Source organism: Gorilla gorilla, chromosome 20, assembly GCF_029281585.2.
Source record: "Gorilla gorilla gorilla isolate KB3781 chromosome 20, NHGRI_mGorGor1-v2.1_pri, whole genome shotgun sequence".
Classification (NCBI taxonomy): domain Eukaryota; kingdom Metazoa; phylum Chordata; class Mammalia; order Primates; family Hominidae; genus Gorilla; species Gorilla gorilla.
Window position 1 is genome coordinate 65,521,122 of NC_073244.2, and position 20,906 is coordinate 65,542,027.

The 20,906-nt window shown below is 49.8% G+C and overlaps 1 protein-coding gene across 1 annotated transcript; it reads right to left on the reverse strand.

Annotated features, from left to right (window-relative positions):
• Positions 1 to 10,315: 10,315 nt before the first annotated feature.
• LOC101135779 (high affinity cationic amino acid transporter 1-like) lies at positions 10,316 to 14,051 on the reverse strand. Its single transcript, XM_031004540.2, has 4 exons — positions 13,910 to 14,051; positions 12,677 to 12,843; positions 11,933 to 12,040; positions 10,316 to 11,110 (listed from the first exon to the last, which is right to left on the reverse strand). The coding sequence occupies exons 1-4, from the start codon at positions 13,924 to 13,926 to the stop codon at positions 10,995 to 10,997; spliced, it is 408 nt and encodes a 135-aa protein (XP_030860400.2). The 5' UTR covers positions 13,927 to 14,051; the 3' UTR covers positions 10,316 to 10,994.
• Between the last annotated feature and the right edge of the window lie 6,855 nt (positions 14,052 to 20,906).

A 20,906-nucleotide genomic window follows, 5' to 3' on the forward strand; every position in this document is an offset into this window, starting at 1 on the left:
TTACAGACATGAGCCACTACACCCTGCCCAGTGTCAACCTTCTGCATATGGCTAGCCGGTTATCCCAGCGGCATTTACTGAATAGGAAGTCCTTTCCCCATTGCTTGTTTTTGTCGGTTTTGTTGGCCATCAGAAGGTTGTAGGTGTGTGGCTTCATTTCTGGGTTCTCCATTCTGTTCCATTACTCTATATGCCTCTTTATTTTTATTTTATTTTATTTTATTTTATTTTTTTGAGACACAGTCTCACCCTGTCACCCAGGCTGGAGTGCAATGGCGCAATATCAGCTCACTGTAACCTCTGCCTCCCAGGTTCAAGCAATTCTCCTGCCTCAGCCTGCCAAATAGCTGGGATTACAGGCATGCACCATCACGCCCAGGTAATTTTTGTGCTTTTAGTAGAGATGGGGTTTCACCATGTTGGCCAGGCTGGTCTCAAACTCCTGACCTCAAATGATCTGCCCGCTTTGGCCTCCCAAAGTGCTGGGATCACAGGCGTGAGCCACTGCGCCTGGCCTATGTGTCTTTTTGTACCAGTAACATGGTGTTTTGGTTACTGTATACTTCTTTTGTTTTACATTTACTGGCTTATTATAAAGGACATTACAAAGCACACAGACAAAGAGATGCATAGGACGAGGTATGAGAGAAGGGGTGAGGAGTTTCCGCGCCCTCCCTCGGCACACTACCCTCTGGGAGCATCCAAGTCTTCAGCTATCAGGAAGCTCCTAGTTACTGTTTCCTTGTACAGTTTGAAGCTGGAATGTCATGCCTCCAGTTTTGTTCTTTTGGCTTAAGATTGCTTTGGCCATTGGGCTCATTTTAGGCTCCATATGACTTTTATAATAGTTTTTTTTTTTTTTTTTTTTTGAGACAGTCTCACTCTGTCACCCAGGCCGGAGTGCAGTGGCGTAATGTCAGTTTACTGCAACCTCTGCCTCCCAGGTTCAGGCAATTCTCCTGCCTTAGGCTCTCGAGTAGCTGAGATTACAAGCACGTACCACCACACCTGGCTAATTTTTGTATTTTTAGTGGAGAAGGGGTTTCGCCACGTTGGCTACGCTGGTCTCAAACTCCTGGCCTAAGGTGATCCGCCCGCCTCGGCCTCCCAAAGTGCTGGGATTATAGGCATGAGCCACCGCGCCTGGCCTACAATCATTTTTTATAATTCTGTGAAAAATAATATTGGTAGTTTGATGATTCTGGATTGCTTTGGGTAATATGGCCACTTAAAAATTATTTTAATTATTAAAATTGGGGGTACATAGTAGGTGTATGTATTTATGGGTTACATGAAATATTTTGAAACAGGCACACAATGTACAATAATCACATCAGTGTAATGGGATATTCATCACCTCAAGCATTTATCCTAATATGGCCTTTTGTTTTGGAGATGGAGTCTCACTCTGTCACCCAGGCTGGAGTGCAAGGGCACGATCTCAGCTCACTGCAACCTCCGCCTCCCAGGTTCAAGCGATTCTCCTGCCTCAGCCTCCCAAGTAGCTGGGATTACAGGCGCCTGCTACCACGCCTGGCTAATTTTTGTATTTTTAGTAGAGACGAGGTTTCACCATGTTGGTCAGGCTGGTCCCCAACTCCTGACCTCGTGATCCACCCGCCTCGGCCTCCCAAAGTACTGGGATTACAGGCGTGAGCCACCTTGCCTGGCAATGTGGTCTTTTTAACAATATTGATTCTGCCAATCCATGAGCAAGGAAAGTTTTTTCATTTGTTTGTGTCAAGGATTTCTTTCAGCAGTGTTTTGTTTGTTTTTTGAGACAGAGTCTCACTATGTCACCCAGGCTGGAGTGCAGTGGTGCGATCTCAGTTCATTGCAACCTCCGCCTCACAGGTTCAATTGATTCTCCTGCCTGAGCTTCCCAAGCAGCTGGGACTACAGGTGCACAGCACCAGGCCGAGCTAATTTTTGTATTTTTAGTAGAGACAGGGTTTCACCATGTTAGCCAGGCTGGTCTCGAACTCCTGACCTCAAGTGATCCACCTGCCTCAGCCTCCCAAAGTCCTGGGGTTACAGGCATGAGCCACTGCACCTGGCCTCTTTCAGCAGTGTTTTGTAGTTCTCCTTGTAGAGACCTTCCAGTTCCTTGGTTAGATATGTTCCTAGGTATTTGTGTGTGTGTGTGTGTGTGTGTGTGTGTGTGTGTGGCTATTGTAAATGGGATTCCGTTCTTGATTTGACTCTCAGCTTGAACATTATTGGTGTATAGAAATACTACTGATTTTCATACATTGATTTCATATCCTGAAATTTTACAGAAGTTGTTGATCAGTTCTAGGAGCCATTTGGCAGAGTCTTCAGAGTTTTCTAGGTATAGAATTATATCATCCGTGAAGAGGGATAACTTGACTTCTTCATTCCATTCCCTTTTGGGATGCCTTTTCTTTCTTTCTCTTGCCTGATTGCTCCGACTAGGACTTCCAGTACTATGGGGAACAAAAGTGGTGTGAGTGGGCAGCTTTGTCTTTTTCCTGTTCTTAAGGGGAATGCTTCCAGCTTTTGCCCATTCAGTACGATGTTGGCTGTGTGTTTGCTGTAGACGGCTCTTACTATTTTGAGGTATGTTCCTTCAATGCCAAGTTTGTTAAGGGTTTTTATCATAAAGGGATGTTGGATTTTTTTTTTTTTAAGATGGAGTCTCGCTCTGTCGCCCAGACTGTGGCACAATCTCAGCTCACTGCAACTTCAACCTCCCGGATTCAAGCAATTCTCCTGCCTTAGCCTCCCAAGTAGCTGGGATTACAGGCGCCTGCCACCATGCCTGGCTTATTTTTGTATTTTCAGTAGAGACAGGGTTTCACCATGTTGGCCAGGCTGGTCTCGAACTCCTGATCTCAGGTGATCCACCCACCTCGGCCTCCCAAAGTGCTGGGATTATGGGAGTGAGCCACTGCAGCTGGCCAGGTGCCAGAATTCTTAACACTGGTTCCTTCTCATCTAGAAACACTGGCCCTTCTAATTTCTGTAATTATTTTCATGTGGATAGAAACTTTTTCTTTCCCTACATTATTATTGTCCCCCTCCCCTTTCCCCTACTCCCTAGGGAGTGTGATTGCATAGAGTGTTGGGTAGGCTTTTTGGCCTTGTTTCTATAGCCTTATGCACTTTTTTTGGCAGGTTTTATTTATTTATTTATTTAGAGATGGAGTCTTGCTCCCATCGCACACGCTGGAGTGCAATGGCACCATCAGGGCTCACTGCAACCTCCATATCCCGGGTTCAAGCGATTCTCCTGCCTCAGCCTCCCGAGTAGCTGGGATTACAGGCGTGCACCACCACGCCTGGCTAATTTTTGTATTTTTAGTAGAGACAGGGTTTCACCATGTTGGCCAGGCTGGTCTCAAACTCCTGACCTCAAGTGATCTGCCTGCCTCAGTCTCCCAAAGTGCAAAGATTACAGGCGTGAGCCACCGTGCCTGGTCTTTGGCAGGTTTTGTTTTGTTTTGTTTTGTTTTGTTTTGTTTTTTTGAGACAGAGTCTCGCTCTGCCACCCAGGCTGGAGTGCAGTGGCGTGATCTCAGCTTACTGCAAGCTCCACCTCCCGGCTTCACGCCATTCTCCTGCCTCAGCCTCCTGAGTAGCGGGGACTACAGGCGCCCACCACCATGCCCGGTTAATTTTTTGTATTTTTAGTAGAGACGGGATTTCACCGTGTTAGTCAGGATGGTCTAGATCTCCTGACCTGGTGATCTGCCCGCCTCGGCCTCCCAAAGTGCTGGGATTACAGGCGTGAGCCACCGCGCCCGGCCTGGCAGGTTTTATATTGGGCCGTGCAGTTCAACCTACAGGCCAGGAGATGGCACTTCGGGCTGAAAGTTGCCGGCAGCAGAAGCAGGTGGGCATGTACCGGATCTTGGTTTCCTGGGAGGTACTGTCTGTTGTTTCAGGTCATGGGCTGGAGCATGGAGTGCCCGGTGCCATGAGCTTCCTGTTCCCTGGGGTGGGGGACATGGCTGGGCAGAGCCGGAGCCCATAGCTTGCACAGGAATACTCCAATGATGAAGGCAGGCACCAGGCCTATGAGGGTGGCTGAGAGGAGCTCCAGGTGAAATGTGCTGAGGCCTCTGTGTAGGGCTGAGGGGTGAGGATATTGCACCGGCTCCTCATCTAGATTGGCAGGAACGTGAATCGTGTCCCCGTCACACCCCTATCGTGGGGTTCGTGGCTCCTAGTTCAGATGCACACTGTACTCCTTTCTTTCTTCTTTTTTTTTGAGACAGTCTTCTTCTGTCGCCCAGGCTGGAGTGCAGTGGCGTGATCTCAGCTCACTGCAACCTCCGCCTCCCAGGTTCAATCGATTTTCGTGCCTCGGCCTCCCAAGTAGCTGGGATTACAGGTGCCAACCATCACGCCCGGCTAATTTTTGTATTTTTAGTAGAGACAGGGTTTCAGCCAGGCTGGTCTTGAACTCCTGACCTCAGGTGATCCACTCGCCTCGGCCTTCCAACGTCCTGCGATTACAGGCGTGAGCCACCAAGCCTGGCCACTGTACTGCTTTTTTTTTTTGAGATGGAGTCTCGCTCCGTCACCCAGACTTGAGTACGGTGGCACGACCTCGGCTCACTGCAACCTCCGCCTTCGGGATTCAAGTGATTCTCCTGCCTCAGCCTCCCGAGCAGCTGGGATTACAGGTACATACCACCACACCTGGCTAATTTTTGTATTTTTAGTCGAGACAGGGTTTCACCATGTTGGCCAGGCTGGTCTCGAACTTCTGACCTCAAGTGATCCACCCACCTTATGGTTCCCAAAGTGCTGGGATTACAGGCATGGGCCACATCACCCAGCCAGCACACTGCACTGTTTCCCAGGACCACAGTATGGTGGAGAGCCTCGGGAAACGCCTGTTTCATGGCTCTCTATGGAGTGGTTTTGGAGCTGCACATGGTCACTCAGCCTGGTCCAGGGAGATTTAGGGCTCGCCTGGCCTCTCATATGGTGGCACTGCTGCTTCATGTAAGAGGGGCACCACCTCTGGGGCTGTGCAGGTGTGTGTTGTGGTGGTGGCCAGCTGGCTGGGCCCGACCTCAGGCCCTGAGGGAAGTGGTCGGGTACCAGCAGTGCTGGAATGGGGTGGGCAGTACCCCAATTCCCTGAGCCCTAGATGGCCCACTGGAATGCGTGGATGAGTCCCACTGGGGTTGGAATGGAGGTGGGGCTAGAGCAGCGTTCAGTGCTGACTCTGGTGGTGGGGTACGGGCTGGTCCCCTGCTCACTGGCCAACTCTCCAGCGGGTGCAGGCAGAGTACTCCGGCGGTGGGAGCCTGGGGGGTGATCCCAGGCCTGTCGGATACGGTTGGCAGACGGGCACTCTCTGGGTCACAGCTGAAACGCCTGGGGAGTGTGGGGGTGGGCACCGGAAGCCAGGAGGTGGCAAGCCCCTCTGGGCAGGGAGCCTGTGTTAGACAGTCTGGAGCCATGGGAAAGTTGGGGCCCCAGCCTGAGGGCAGCAGTGGCAGGACCCCAGTGGCAGCCACCACGGAGGGCCTGTCAATTACCTCTGGGAGTTTCCTGCCAGAGGAATGTGGAGGCCACCGACCAGGGTGCTGAGGCCAGGGTGGGTCAGCTGTGCTGGGGTCCCAAGCCGGTCAGCCTGGCCTGGCAAGGAGCAGCGGAGGCAAGGCCTGAAGCCCATCCATCCCCTCCTCAGTGCGATCCTAGTGTAACTTCGCCAGGGGTTCTTTCCACCCTCTGCATAAAGACAGACCAGGGCATGGCAGGAGAGAAAGAGTTTGACAGACACGAGACCAGTCATGCCACGTGGGAGATGGAGTTCATACTCAAACCATCCAAGGCTCACAGGTTAGGTTTTCAAAGGCAGTTTGGAGGAAGTAAAATCAAAGGCAACTTGGAAGGGGTTGGGGGGGTGGTCCCCAGGTTACAGATGCTTGCTACTGATTGGTTGGGGCAGAGATGAACTCCTAGGCCTCCTGGGGGCCAATTCGCATTTAAGTGGGACCACCGGAGCGGCATTGTTGGTCCAGGTGCAGCCAAGGGTGTCAGACATGCAAAAAACCTGGAAAAGTATCTCAAAAACCAACTGGGGAAGCTGTTTATCTTACAACTTCTGGAAAGTCAGCGCCTTGAGCTGGATTCAGGTTCCTTTCGCTGCCTCAGCCTGATGGGCTCCTATTAGCTTTACAAAAGCAGTTGAGTTTGCAGTAAAGCCTATTATCATTTAAACTGTAGCCTAAATGTCTTCCAAAATTAGCTTGGCCCAACAGCCCAGGATTAATTGAGGGTGAGTTAGCTTAGTTTACTGTTCGCATTTTCTCACTGACAGAACTTTCGTACAGGCGGCTTCACTAGCAGGCGGACAAAGAGCCTGGCCTTCCTTGTTGCTGGGGCTGTGGCAGCTGACAACAGGGTGCTCATGGGGTGTGCAGGGATCCAAGGCCTGTGGGGCTCCACACAGGCTTGAATGGTGCTCTGCAGAGACTCCAGGCTGCCTCCATGTTGCTCTGGAAGCTCAGAGGGTCAGGGGGGCTCTTCTCCACCCAGGATTGCAAAGGATTGTGTTAGAAGTGTGGGTCCCTGGCCGGGCATGGTGGCTCACATCTGCAATCCCAGCACTTTGGGAGGCCAAGGCAAGTGGATCACCTGAGGTCAGGAGTTCAAGACCATCCTGGCCAACATGGCGAAACCCCCTTTACTAAAAATACAAAAGATTACCCAGGCGTGGTGGCGAGCGCCTGTAATCTCAGCTACTCGGGAGGCTGAGGCAGGAGAATCGCTTGAATCCGGGAGGCAGAGGCTGCTGTAAGCCAAGATCACACCACTGCACTCCAGCCTGGACGACAAGAGTGAGACTCCATTTCAAAGGAAAAAAAAGTGTGGGACCCCCAGGGGCTCTCACTCTCACCCTTTCTCTGCATCAGGGAGCTTCCCCCAACTCCGCTGCAATCCCAGGAGGGCAGCTGCCCAACCTTGCCTGTTCTCCAAGTCCCACCGCAGCCCTGGTGAATCCCAGCATGGTGTTCTGATCTATGCCCTTGAAGACCGAGCAGTTACCCTGTTTCCTCTCCATGAAAGCAGTGCACTGGGGGAGAGGGGGAAGGGATAGCATTGGGAGATATACCTAATGCTAGATGACGAGTTAGTGGGTGCAGCGCACCAGTATGGCACATGTATACATATGTAACTAACCTGCACATTGTGCACATGTACCCTAAAACTTAAAGTATAATAATAATAAAAAAAAAGAAAGCAGCGCACACTAGCTGCGTCCATCAGCCATCATGAACTGCAACCCACAATCACATTTGTTAACAGTAAAATATTTTCATACTTTATTTTATTTGTATATTTTATATTATGTTAATATTTTATTTTTATAATGATTATATGTTAATGTTTTCTATTGATTAATGTTAATATTTTGGGTATTAGAATGTGGGTATTTTGGGTTAGAATTTCAAGTTATTTTTGCTTTTTTTTGAGAAGAGTCTCACTCTGTCACCCAGGCTGGAGTGCAGTGGCGCGATCTCGGCTCACTGCAAGTTCTGCCTCCTGGGTTCACACCATTCTCCCGCCTCAGCCTCTGGAGTAGCTGGGACTACAGGTGCCTGCCACCATGCCTGGCTAATTTTGTTTTTGTATTTTAGTTTCACCGTGTTAGCCAGGATGGTCTTGATCTCCTGAACTCGTGATTCGCCCGCCTCGGCCTCCCAAAGTGCTGGGCACTGCGTGAGCCACCGCGCGCGGCCTATCTTTGCTTTTTTAATGTGGCTACTAGAAATATTAAAATTACATACTTGGCCGGGCGCGGTGGCTCAGGCCTGTAATTCCAGCACTTTGGGAAGCTGAGGCGGGCAGGTCGCCTGAGGGCAGCCTGGCCAACATGTTGAAACTAAAAAATACAAAAATTAGCCGGGTGTGGTGGTGCATGCCTATAATTCCAGCTATTCCGGAGGCTGAGCCAGGAGACCCCTTTGAGCCCAGGAGGCAGAGGTTGCAGTGAGCCAAGATTGCACCACTGCATTCCAGCCTGGGCAAGAGCAAGACTGTCTCAAAAAAAAAAAAAAAGAAAGAAATTACATACTTGCTCTCATTGTATTTGTTTGGACAGCACCAGTTCTAGATACAAATGTGGCAGTATTTTTCAAAATCTTTTATTCTTGAGACAGAGTCTCACTCTGTCGCCCAAGCTGGAGTACAATGGTGCAATCTCGGCTCAATGCAACCTCTACCTCCTGGGTTTAAGCGATTCTCCTGTCTCAGCCTCCTGAGTAGCTGGGATTACAGGCGTGTACCACCATGCCCAACTAATTTTTGTGATTTTAGTAGAGACGGATTTTCGCCATGTTGGCCAGGCTGGTCTGCAACTCCTGACTTCAGGTGATCCGCCCGCCTCGGCCTCCAGGGCTGGAACTATAGGCGTGAGCCACCGCGCCAGGCCAAAAATCTCTTAATGTCTATTCTTTGAGTCAACATTTCCACTTATTACACTGCTTTTTGTTTTTTGTTTTTTGTTTTTGAGACAGAATCTAGCTCTGTCACCCAGGCTGGAGTGCAGTGGTGCAATCTCAGCTCACTGCAACCTCCACCTCCTGGGTTCAAGCAGTTCTCTGCCTCAGCCTCCTGAGTAGCTGGGATTACAGGCGCCTGCCATCATGCCAGACTAATTTTTGTATTTTTAGTACAGACGGGGTTTCACCATCTTAGCCAGGCTGGTCTTGAACTCCTGACCTCATGATTCACCCACCTCAGTCTCCCAAAGTGCTGGGATTACAGGTGTGAGTCACCACGCCCGGCCACACCATTTTTATAGCATTAACTTAACTTTCTTCCATGATGTAGATACATGGACATTGTCATTTACCCAAGGAACTTCCTGTTATATCCTCAGGTTCTCAGTAAAAATTACACTGATCAGACTTTCTGTGCAGTATGTGGCAAAACTCATGAGGATATCGGAGGAACAATCTACCTTCTCTCTTTTGCCAGACTGGACTGACAGTCATTCAGCTATAATGTAGCGAGTGAACTAGACAACTGAAACTTTAAATAAGGACACAAAATGAGAGAGTTAAGTATTTTGACAAAAGTCTTAGGTGAAATCAAGCCAACTGCTCTGCAGGCAGGGACTTTAATGGTAAGACACATCCTGAGTAAACAGGTAGAATGCCGTTGCGCTTCAAGCCATGCCGGGAAACAGAAGAGGAGCCGAGGACAGGAAAGATTGAGAGCATCTGTGGAATTTGCAATTTTACTCAGGATGTAAGGTTAAGTCTTGCTAAGAATGTGACTTTCAGTAAAGATCAGATACAAGTGTCATAGAAGACGCCAGAGAAAATCTGTTTGAAGTAAACATGATGGCCGGGCACGCTGGCTCACGCCTGGAATCCCAGCACTTTTAGAGGCCAGAGGCAGGAGGATGGTTTCAGCTCAGGAGTTCAAGACCAGCCTGGGCAACAAGGTGAAACTCCATCTCTACTGTAAATACAAAAATTACCCTGGTGTGGTAGCACATGCCTGTATTCCCAGCTACTCGGGAGGCTGAGGCAAGAGGATCACTTGAGGCCGGGAGTTCCAGACCGCACCTGGCTTTTTTTTTTTTTTTTTTTTTGAGATGAATTTCACTCTTGTTGCCCAAGCTGGAGTGCAATGGCGCAATCTCAGCTCACTGCAACCTCTGCCTCTGGGTTCAAGCCTCAGTTTCCCGAGTAGCTGGGATTACAGGCACCTGCCACTGCGCCCCAGCTAATTTTTTGTATTTTCAGTAGAGACGGGGTTTCGCCACGTTGGCCAGACTGGTCTTGAACTCCTGACCTCAGGTGATCCACCTGCCTTGGCCTCCCAAAGTGCTGGGATTACAGGCATGAGCCACCGCACCCGGCCATTTTACATGTTTTTACCACAAAAAAAAAAATGGCACGTAAGGCTGGGTGTGGTGGCTCACGCCTGTAATCCCAGCACTTTGGGAGGCCGAGGCGGGCAGATCACGAGGTCAGGCATTCAAGACCAGCCTGACCAACATGGTGAAACCCCTACTAAAAACACAAAAATTAGCTGGGCATGGTGGTGCACACCTGTAATCCCAGCTACTCAGGAGGCTGAGGCAGGAGAATTGCTTGAACCTGGGAGGCGGAGGTTGCAGTGAGCTGAGATCGCACCACTGCACTCCAGCCTGGGCGACAGAGGGAGACTCCATTTGAAAGAAAAAAAAAAAGGTATGTAAGGTAACGAATACGTTAATCAACCTGATTTAGCAATTCCACAATGTATACATATTCCCAAGCTTCATGTATACCATAAACATACACAATTTTAATACATATAATATATGCAATTGTACACCATAAACATAGACAATTTTTATTTGTCAATTTTTAAAAATGTAAGTTTTTAAAGTTATTTTGGCTGGGCACGGTGGCTCAGGCCTGTAATCTCAGCACTTTGGGAGGCTGAGGCAGGTGGATCACTTGAGGTCAGGAGTTCAAGACCAGCCTGGCCAACATGGTGAAACCTGGTCTCTACTAATAAAGAAAAAGTAGCTGGGCACAGTGGCATGTGCCTGTAATTCCAGCTACTCTGGAGGCTGACGCAGGGGAATCACTTGAACCTGGGAGGCAGAGGTTGCAGTGAGCCAAGATCATGCCACTGCACTCCAGCCTGGGCAACAGAGCGAGACTCTGTCTCAAAAAGAAAAAAATCAAATCAAATAAAGATATTTTGTTAAGCTGGGCATGATGGGGTACCTGTAGTTCCAGCTGCTTGGAAGACTGAGGCAGGAGGATCACTTGAGCCCAGGAGTTCAAGTTCCGCCTGGGCAACAGAGCAAGTCCTCACCTCTGTAACAAGCAAACAAACAAACAAAAAACAAAATAAAGTTTTTAAAAAAGTATTTGCTCACTGGCAATGCACATGGGGCTTTAAGTGTATCCCACCTTCATGCTCCACAGAGCTTCACACTTTCCCTTCATCCAGAGGACACCTCCAGTGGACTGGACCATCCCTTTTCCGTGGTTAAACTAATTCAGCAAGGGACTAGGGATGTTTTCATGAGGAGTTTGGGAGCTTGACGCTGGTGGCTGTTGATCGTTCTCCAAGCTGTGTCGGATCCCATATCCAAAATACATAGCAAATCCTAGCAGGGAAATGAGACAATGAAAGGAAATGTAGTCACCCCTTCCCTTATAAATGCCCTATAGCGATTATACTGTGGTTTGTTTATTTGGAGGTTTTCTTGTTTCTTTTATTTAGAAATAGAGCTTCGCTCCATTGCCCAGGCTGGAGTGCAGTGGCATGATCATGGCTCACTGCAGCCTCGACCTCCTGGGTTCAAGCGATCCTCCCACCTCAGCCTTCAGAATAGATGTGACTACAGGCAGGTGCCACCGTACCTGGCTAATTTTTTTTTTTTTTTTTTTGAGACAGCATCTCACTCTGTCACCCAGGCTGGAGTGCAGTGGCACAATCTCAGCTCCTGTCGCCTGCGCTGGAGTGCAATGGCATGATCTCGGCTCACCGCAACCTCCGCCTCCTGGGTTCAAGCAATTCTCATGCCTCAGCCTCCTGAGTAGGTGGGATTACAGGCGCCCGCCACCACGCCCGGCTACTTTTTTGTATTTTTAGTAGAGATGGGGTTTCACCATGTTGGCCAGGCTGTTCTTGAACTCCTGATCTTAGGTGACCCACCTGCCTTGGCCCCCTGAAGTGCTGGGATTATAGGTGCGAGCCACTGCGTGCGGCCAGTTTTTTATTTTGGTAGAGGTGGAGTCTCGCCATGTTGCCCAGGCTGGTCTGGAGCTCCTGGTCTCAAGCGATGCTCCTGCCTCCATCTCCTGAGTAGCTGGGACTACAGGCACACCCCACACTGTTAGCCTAAGACAGCTATAGGGAAAGGTCGCAGGAAGAGTGTTGGGCTCAGACACCCAAGAGGCCTCTTTTTTTCCAGGAAGCCACTCACCAATCAACATCCAGACTCCACATTGGGCCCAGGTCTCAGTGGTCATCTGCATCATCAGGTAAACATGTGCAGAGATGCTGACCAGAGGAGAACAGGCAACAGGGGGACCTGCAGGCAAAGCGTTAACCCTGAGCACACCACGAACGTCTGCAAGGGACCCTTATTCCAAGGGGCGGGAAGGCCTCAGCTCTGTTCCAGTTGCATATTCAATGCCTATTCTTTTTTTTTTTTTTTTTTTTTTTTTTTTGAGACAGAGTCTTGCTGTGTCACCCAGGCTGGAGTGCAGTGGCGCGATCTCAGCTGAATGCAACCTCCGCCTCCTGGGTTCAAGCGATTCTCCTGCCTCAGCCTCCTGAGTAGCTGGGATTACCGGCACACACCACCATGCCCGGCTAATTTTTGTATCTTTAGTAGAACCGGAATTTCACCATGTTGGTCAGGCTGGTCCCGAACTCCTGGCCTCAAGTGATCCACCCGCCTTGGCCTCCCAAAGTGCTGGGATTACAGGTGTGAGCCGCCTCACCTGGCTCAATGCCTGTTCTGAGTGGGTATTCCATTGGGTGTTCTGGAAGAGACAGGTTTTGGGAAGTGCTGATATGTGGGGGCTGGAGGGGGTGTCCATGAACAGTCCATTGGTTTTTAGCAACTGCCCTTTTTTCCCCTGGTCCTATAGAGTATGTAGAGCTTGAGGCATGCAGAGTCCACTGACTCAGGAGGGTGGTGTGGGGACATAAGGCCACCTACCTTGAAGTAAAGAGGAGTGTTGCTCTGGGGCTGTCTCCAGACGGTGAAAGTGAATCCCACAATGAGCACCAGCAGCAACACAGCCGCTGCATTGTAGATCAGCTCTCCAGAGAACAGGCGTTTGGGCCAATGGGCCAATACCAGGCATAGCATGGACAGCAGGACAACTGGAAAAGGGTCAAGGTTGGGGAGAACAGGTTCAACTTCAGAAGCTAAATAAGTGAAGATCTCGGGCCACATCCTATCCCCCAAACCATATATATGTGTGTGTGTGTGTGTGTGTGTGTGTGTCCCAGCCTCCCAAGTAGGGACTACAGGCACGTGTCAGCACACCCAAATAATTTTTTTTTTTTTTGAGATGCAGTTTCACTCTTGTTGCCCAGGATGGAGTGCAGTGGCACAATCTTGGCTCACTGCAACCTCCGCCTCCTGGGTTCAAGTGATTCTCTTGCCTCAGCCTCCCAAGTAGCTGGGATTACAGGTAACTGCCACCACACCCAGCTAATTTTTTTTTTTTTTTTTTTTTTTTGAGACAAAGTCTTTCTCTGTTGCCCAGGCTGAAGTGCAGTAGCGTGATCTCGGCTCACTGGAAACTCGGCCTCTCCGGTTCAAACAATTCTCCTGCCTCAGCCTCCGGAGTAGCTGGGATTACAGGCATCCGCCACCACGCCTGGCTGATTTTTGTATTTTTAGTAGAAATGGGGTTACGCCATGTTGGCCAGGCTGGTCTCGAAATCCTGACCTTGTGATCCGCCCCCATTGGCCTCCCAAAATGCTGGGATTACCGGCATGAGCCACCATGCCTGACCTAATTTTTTGTATTTTTAGTAGAGATGGGGTTTCACCATGTTGGCCAGGCTGGTCTCAACTCCTTACCTCAAGTGATCCACTTGCCTCAGCCTTCCAAAGCGAGCCACCACATATATATATATGGCTTTTTGTTTGTTTTTTGAGATGGGATCTCACCCCATTGCCCAGACTACAGTGCAGTGGTGTGGTCTTGACTCACTGAAGCCTCGACTGCCCACGCTCAAGCAGTCGTCCCACCTCTGCCTCCCAAAGTGCTGGGATTCCATGTGTAAGCCACTGTGCCTGGCCAAAAGTGCCCCTACTAAGAAGGGCCACCATATCTTCACGACTCCTCTCAACTACCAATGCCCCACACTCCCTACCCGGCCCCCTGCCGCATGCTATCAGGTTCAAAACACCCCGCGGAGAAACGCCACTGCTCACCAAGCAGAAAGGCACATCCATAGACGATGCGGCCCGATCTCGGGGTGGGGGTGGTGCTGACAGGGCTCCACAGGCTCGCCGGAGTGCTGGACGCTTCAGGAACACATGCTGGGGATTTTGCTTTTGAGAATTCATCTCAACTACTTCCTCCTCCGGCTTCTTGTTCTTGCTGAAATTCTCATCTGGCTGGTACCTGAATTAGAGAGAGTAGGGCAAGATTAACCCAGTTCCCTGTTCATCCAACATCGGAGAGCCTAATACACCCACGGTAGCTCCCACATATCCGAGGTTTCATCTACCCGTGTCCACTACAGTCCAAAAATAGTAAATGGAAAAGTCCAGCAGTAATTCATAAGTTTTCTTTTTTTTTTTTTTGAGACAGAGTCTCACTCTGTCACCCAGGCTGGATTGCAGTGGCACAATCTCAGCTCACTGCAACCACCCCCGCCTCCCAGGTTCAAGCAATCTCCTGCCTCGGCCTCCTGAGTAGCTGGGATTACAGGAGACCACCACCACGCCCAGCTGATTTTTCTATTTTTAGGAGATACCAGGTTTCACCATGTTGGCCAGGTTGGTCTCAAACTCCTGACCTCAAGTGAGCCACCTGTCTCGGCCTCCCAACGTTCTGGGATTACAGGCGTGAGCCACCGCGCCCCGCCGTAATTCATAAGTTTTCAATTGTGTGCAGCTTCAAGTAGCGGCATTCCACACTGCCCATGCCCAGGATGTAAATCATCCTTTTGTCCAGTGTGTCCATGCTGTGAACGCTACCGGCCGTGTTAAGTCACATTACGCATCTGAGTTATGGATGGGAAAATGATCATATATAAGGACTGGTACTATCCGCGGTTTCGGGCATGTGCCGGGGGTCTTGGAGCGTGTCCCCCGTGGATAAGCAGGGGCTATTGTACTCCTCCCACTCCTGTATGTGTAGCAATGCACCGAGGGGCCAGGAGGCAGGCAGAAGAGAGCTGGGAACCCCATCAATCCTCACGTGTCTAGGACCCCAGTCTCACCTGAGGACAAGAACAGAAAAGGCCACCAAGGAGTAAGCAAGCATGGTCCCGATGGACGAGAGGTTCACAAAGTCACTGAGCTCAAACAGGAAAGCCGTGATTGCTACAGTCAGGGCACAAAACAGGGTAAGTTCCAGTGTTCCACAGCACTAGAGGGTGACTGTCGTTAACACCTTATAAGAGCTGGAAAAGCACTTTGGAAGGCTAAGGCGGGCGGATCACCTGAGGTCAGGAGTTCAAGACCACCCTGGCCAACATGGTGAAACCTCATCTCTACTAAAAATACAAAAATTAGCTGGGCGTGGTAGCACATGCCTGTAATCCCAGCTACTCCGGAGGCTGAGGCAGGAGAATCGCGTGGACCTGGGAGGCGGAGGTTGCAGTGAGCTGAGATCGTGCCACTGCACTGCAGCCTGGGTGACAGAGCGAGACTCTGTCTCCAAAAAAAAAAAAAAAAGAGCTGGAAAAATAGGTTTTCAGTGTTCCCAATGCAAGGAAATAATCAATGTTTGAAGTGATGGTTATGGTATTACCTTGATTTGATTATTACATCTTGTATACATGTATGGAAATATCACACTGTACCCCACGAATATGTACAATTATTGTGTTAATTAATAATAGGAATGTGGCCAGGTGCAGGGGCTCATGCCTGTAATCTCAGCACTTAGGGAGGCCAAGGCGGGCGGACTGCTTGAGCCCAGAGGTTCCACATCAGCCTGGGCAACACAGTGAGACCCCCGCCTCTACAAAATTTGAATATTAGCCAGGTGTGGTGCCACTGTACACTGGCATGGGTAAGAGTGAGATCCTGTCTCAACAACAACAAAAGTCAGATTATGTACATTTTCTTTAATTTTTTTTTTTTTAAACAGGAATCATCATACCTCCCTGCAGCCCTAACCTGCTGCACTCAAGCCATCCTCCCACCTCAGCCTCCCGAGTAGCTGGGACTACAGGTGTACCACCACACCCAGCTAATTTTTTTTTTTTTTTAGACGGAGTCTCGCTCTGTCGCTCAGGCTGGAGTGCAGTGGCGCGATCTTAGCTCACAGCAAGCTCCGCCTCCCACAGCCAACTAATTGTTAAAAATTTTTTTGCAGAGACAAAAAAATGATCTCAGGGTCTGGCTATGTTGCCCAGGCTGGTCTCAAACTCCTGGGCTCAAGTGATTCTGCCTTGGCCTCCCAAAGTACGGGGGTTACAGGCATCAGGCACTGCACCCCGCCCCATTTTCTATATTGTATTGTATTGTATTTATTTTATTTTAATTATTTTATTTTATTTTGAGACAGAGTCTTGCTTTGTCACCCAGGCTGGAGTGCAGTGGCGTGACCTCAGCTCACTGAAGCCTCAACCTCCTGGGCTCAAGCAATCCTCCCACTTGAGCCTCCCCAGTAGCTGGGACTACAGGCACGTTCCAGCATGCCTGGCTAAATTTTTTTTAAATTTTTGTTGAGATGGAAGTCTCCCTATGTTGCCCAGGGTGGTCTTGAACTCCTGGGATCAAGCAATCCACCCACCTCAGCCTCCCAAAGTGCTGGGGTTATAGGCGTGAGCCACTGAGCCTAGTCCCATTTTCCTGTTAAACTTTTTATTAAATAAACTTTTGTAATAGCCAACTTTTTAAAAAAATGAATGAATAATAATAAAAGCAAAAATGGATGGGCTGTCGGGGAGGATGAGGAACTAACTCATAGAAAATGGATGAAAGAAAGCCTGGATTCTGGGCCTTTACCTGCAACGGTCCCAGCAACGACAGTGGCCACCACAGGGGTGCTGGTGCGGGCGTGGATCCGGGTGAGTCCGCAGAAAAGGAGCCCGTCCTCAGCCATTGACTAGAGCACGCGAGGCGTGGGGAACGTGGCACCCAGGAGGCTGCATGCAGGAGAAAACGGGAACACGCATGGGGACTCAGGAAGCAAGAGGGACTGGGGCTTCTGCTCTGTCGCCTCCGTGGGTGAAACGTCTCCTCCCTTTACCAAGGCCCAGGACACCCGAGAACCAGACAGCAGACAGGGAGAGAGCATCCAGCACTGACCTGGAGGAAAGGGCACAGAGGGTGCCGACGGCCACAGCATATCTGATGGGGGCCCATCCAATGTGGACAAAAGCCTCCGGCAAGGGGTTCTCGGGACATATCAGGTAGTAGGGGCACCATGAGGGTGAGCGCCGCTGAGACACCAAAATAGGCCAAGAAGCAGATGAAGATCGAGGTCACAGTGCCCAAGGGGATGGAGCGGTGAGGGTGGAGGCGGTGAGGGTGGAGGGCTTCTTCTCCTGCAGGACAGGTATAAGCACCGGGCGGTGAGGGTGGAGGGCTTCTTCTCCTGTGGGACAGGTATATGCACCGGGCGGTGAGGGTGGAGGGCTTCTCCTGCAGGACAGGTATACGCACTGGGCCAGGAAAATGCACAGAAGTGAAGGTACAAAACCCTCTTCCCTCTTCCCCATCTGAGAGCAGGGTAGCCTTTAATGAAACCTGTGCCCAGCGGCAGCCCAAACTGTGCCCAAACCCCCGATGAGACAGAATGACCGTGTTACCTGTGGTGGCGATGCCATCAAAACCCACAAACGCAAAGAAACACGTGGCTGCTCCATGGAGAATCACGCCAAAGCCAAAAGGCACAAACCCTCCAGAGCCCAGGGAGCCCAAGCTATGGGGACAGAAGGAACAAGAAACATTGGTAAGGTGTGCAGCCGTCTTTCTGGGACGACTCAGTTAACTCCAACTGCTCAGTTAATTCCACAAGCCCTGGGCCCCCACTGCCATCCCCACTCCCCATCATCTGGCTCTGTCAACCCAGATTCCCCCTATTCCCACAATAGTCCAGGTTCTGCACCCCAGGCCCCACTCCTGTGTCCAAGAAGGCACCTCTGGCCAGTTGCAATGGCTCACGCCTATAATCCCAGCACTTTGGGAGGCTGAGTCAGGTGGATCACTTGAGCCCAGAGGTTGAGACCAGCCTGGGCAACATGGCAAAACCCCATCTCTACAAAAATTTAAAAACTTAGCTAGGTGTGGTGGTGCACACCTCTAGTCCTAGCTACTCTAGATGATTGCTTGAGCCTGGGAGGCAGAGGCTGCAGTGAGCCATGATCGTGCTGCTGCACTCTAGCCTGAGGGACAGAGCAAGACCCTGTTTCAAAAAATAAAAATAAGTTTTAGGCTGGGAGCAGTGAGTGGTTCACACCTGTAATCCCAGCACTTTGAGAGGCCAAGGTGGGCAGATCACCTGAGGTCAGGAGTTTGAGACCAGCCTGGCCAACATGGTGAAACCCCATCTCTACCAAAAAAAAAAAAAAAAAACCAAATTGGCCGGGTGTGGTGGCAGGCACCTGTAATCCCAGGTGGCTGAAGCAGGAGAATTGCTTGAACCCAGGAGGCAGAGGTTGCAGTGAGCTGAAATTGTGCGACCGAAATTTAGCCTGGGTGACAGAGCGAGACTCCGTCTCAAAAAATAAAAATAAAGGTAAATTTTAAAATAAAAAGACAGGCCAGGCACAGTGGGTCACACCTGAAATCCTAGCACTTTGGGTGGCAGAGGTGGGCAGATCACTGGAGATCAGGAGTTCGAGACCAGCCTGGCCAACATGGTAAAACCCCATCTCTATTAAAAATACAAAAATTAGCCGAGCATGGTGGCAGGTACCTGTAATCCCAGCTACTCGGAGGCTGAGGCAGGAGAATCGCTTGAACCCGGGAGCAGAGGTTGCATGAGCCGAGATCGTGCCACTGCACTCCAGCCTGGGTGACAGAGTGAGACTCCATCTCAAAAAAAAAAAAAAAAGTAAATAAATAAATTAAAATTAAAATTAAAAAATAAAAATAAAATAAAATAAACCTGTGCCCTCACCTGTGGGTGTCGTTGGACCCCCCCAGCTCAGCCCATTTGTAGTCGGCGTCTGTGAGCTGCCAGTTGTGCAGATCTCCCTTGATGCAGCCGGAGACAATGACGCAGCTCAGAACCAAAAGGTTCACACCTGTGAAGACTTTGGAACCCCAGGCTGACTCCCGAGCTCCCAGAGCCAGCAGTCCCGTGGGAAACATGGAATATCCAGAATAAATAAACCCACAGAGACAGAAGGCAGATCCGTGGTTGCCAGGGGCCAAAGGGAATGGGGAACGACTGCCTAAAGGGTGCAGGGTTTCCCGCAGGGGTGATGAAAACGTTTCCCAATTAGATGGAAGTGACAGCTGCACAATGTCGTGAATGTACTAAATGCCACTGAACTGCATGCTTTCAAATGGTTCATTTCAGGCCAGGCGCAGTGGCTCACGCCTGTAATCCCAGCACTCTGGGAGGCTGAGGCGGGAGGATCACGAGGTAAGGAGATTGAGACCATCCTGGCTAACATGGTGAAACCCTGTATCTACTAAAAATACAAAAAAAAAATTAGCCGGGCATGGTGGCGGGTGCCTGTAGTCCCAGCTACTCGGGAGGCTGAGGCAGGAGAATGGTGTGAAGCTGGGAGGCAGAGGTTGCAGTGAGCCGAGATCGCGCCACTGCACTCCAGCCTGGGCGGACAGAGTGAGACTCTGTCAAAAAAAAAAAAAAAAAAAAAAAAAAGGAAAGAAAAGAAAGAAAGAGAAAGAAAGCAAGCAAGAAAGAAAAGAAAGACCTTACAATTCATTTGGAAACAAAAAGAGCTCAAATAGCAAAAGGAATCCTGAGCAAAAAGAATAAAGCTGGAGACATCATGTTACCTGACTTCAAAACATATCAGAAGGCTCTGGTAACCAAAACAACATGGTGTTGGTATAAAAACAGACATATGGCTGGGTATTGTGGCTCACACCTGTAATCCCAGCACTTTGGGAGGCCAAGAGGGGCAGATCCCTTGAGCTCAGGAGTTCAAGACCAGCCTGGGCAACATGGTGAAACCCCATCTCTACAAAAAATACAAAAATTAGCTGGGCATGGTGGCAGGCGCCTATAATCCGAGCTACCCAGGAGGCTGAGGCGGGAGAAGCGCTTGAACCTGAAGACTGAGGCTGCTGTGAGCCAAGATCACACCACTGTACTTTAGCCTGGACGACAGAGCGAGACTCCATCTCAAAAAAAAAAAAAAAAACCAAACCAGAAACAAAAAAACCCCCAAACATATAGAGCAATGGTACAGTATAGAAAATCCAGAAATAAATCCACGTGTGTACCGGCTGGCCACCGTGGCTCACTCCTGTAATCCCAGCACTTTGAAGGGCCGAAGTGGGCAGATCACCTGAAGTCAGGAGTTCGGGACCAGCCTGGCCAACATGGTGAAACCCTGTCTCTACTAAAAATACAAAAATTAGCTGGACGTGGTGGCACACACCTATAGTCCCAGGTACTTGGGAGGCTGAGGAAGGAGAATTGCTTGAACCCGGGAGGTGGAAGTTGTGGTGGGCTGACATCATGCCACTGCACTCCAGCCTGGGCAACAGAGCAAGACTCCATCTCAAAAAATAAAAATAAAAATAAGCCAGGGGTGGTGCCCACACCTGTAATCCCAGCTACTTGGGAGGCTGAGTGAGGAGAATCACTTGAACCTGGGAGGCAGAGGTTGCAGTGAGCCGAGATCAGGCCACTGCACTCCAGCCTGGGTGGCAAGAGCAAAACTCTGTCTCAAAAAAAAAAAAAAAAATAGGCGGGTGTGGTGGCGTATGCCTGTAATCCCAGCTACTCAGGAGGCTGAGCCAGGAGAATTGCTTGAAACTGGGTGGCAGAGGTTGCAGTGAGCAGAGATCACACCGTTGCACTCCAGCCTGGGCGACAGAGCAAGACTCTGTCTCGAAAAAAGAAAAAAGAAGAAGAAAAAAGAAATGATCCACGGGTGAGGGGTTGGATATCCTAGATGCCGTGACATGATGATCATTACCTACTCCATTCATGTATCAAAATATCATGTGCCCCATTAATATGTACAATTATTATGTATCAAATAAGAAAAAAGTTCCCTTCATTGGCTGTTTTAATTTTATACCACCCTAAGTGAAATAT

Bases quoted from the DNA above. Each gene is read 5' to 3' on its own strand.
- LOC101135779 (XM_031004540.2), bottom strand. The intron at 12,041-12,676 runs GTAGGTGGCCTT...CTTTGCCTGCAG, and splicing joins ACACTCCTCTTTACTTCAAG to GTCCCCCTGTTGCCTGTTCT. The intron at 11,111-11,932 runs GTGAGTGGCTTC...TTTCCCTGCTAG, and splicing joins TGGAGTCTGGATGTTGATTG to GATTTGCTATGTATTTTGGA.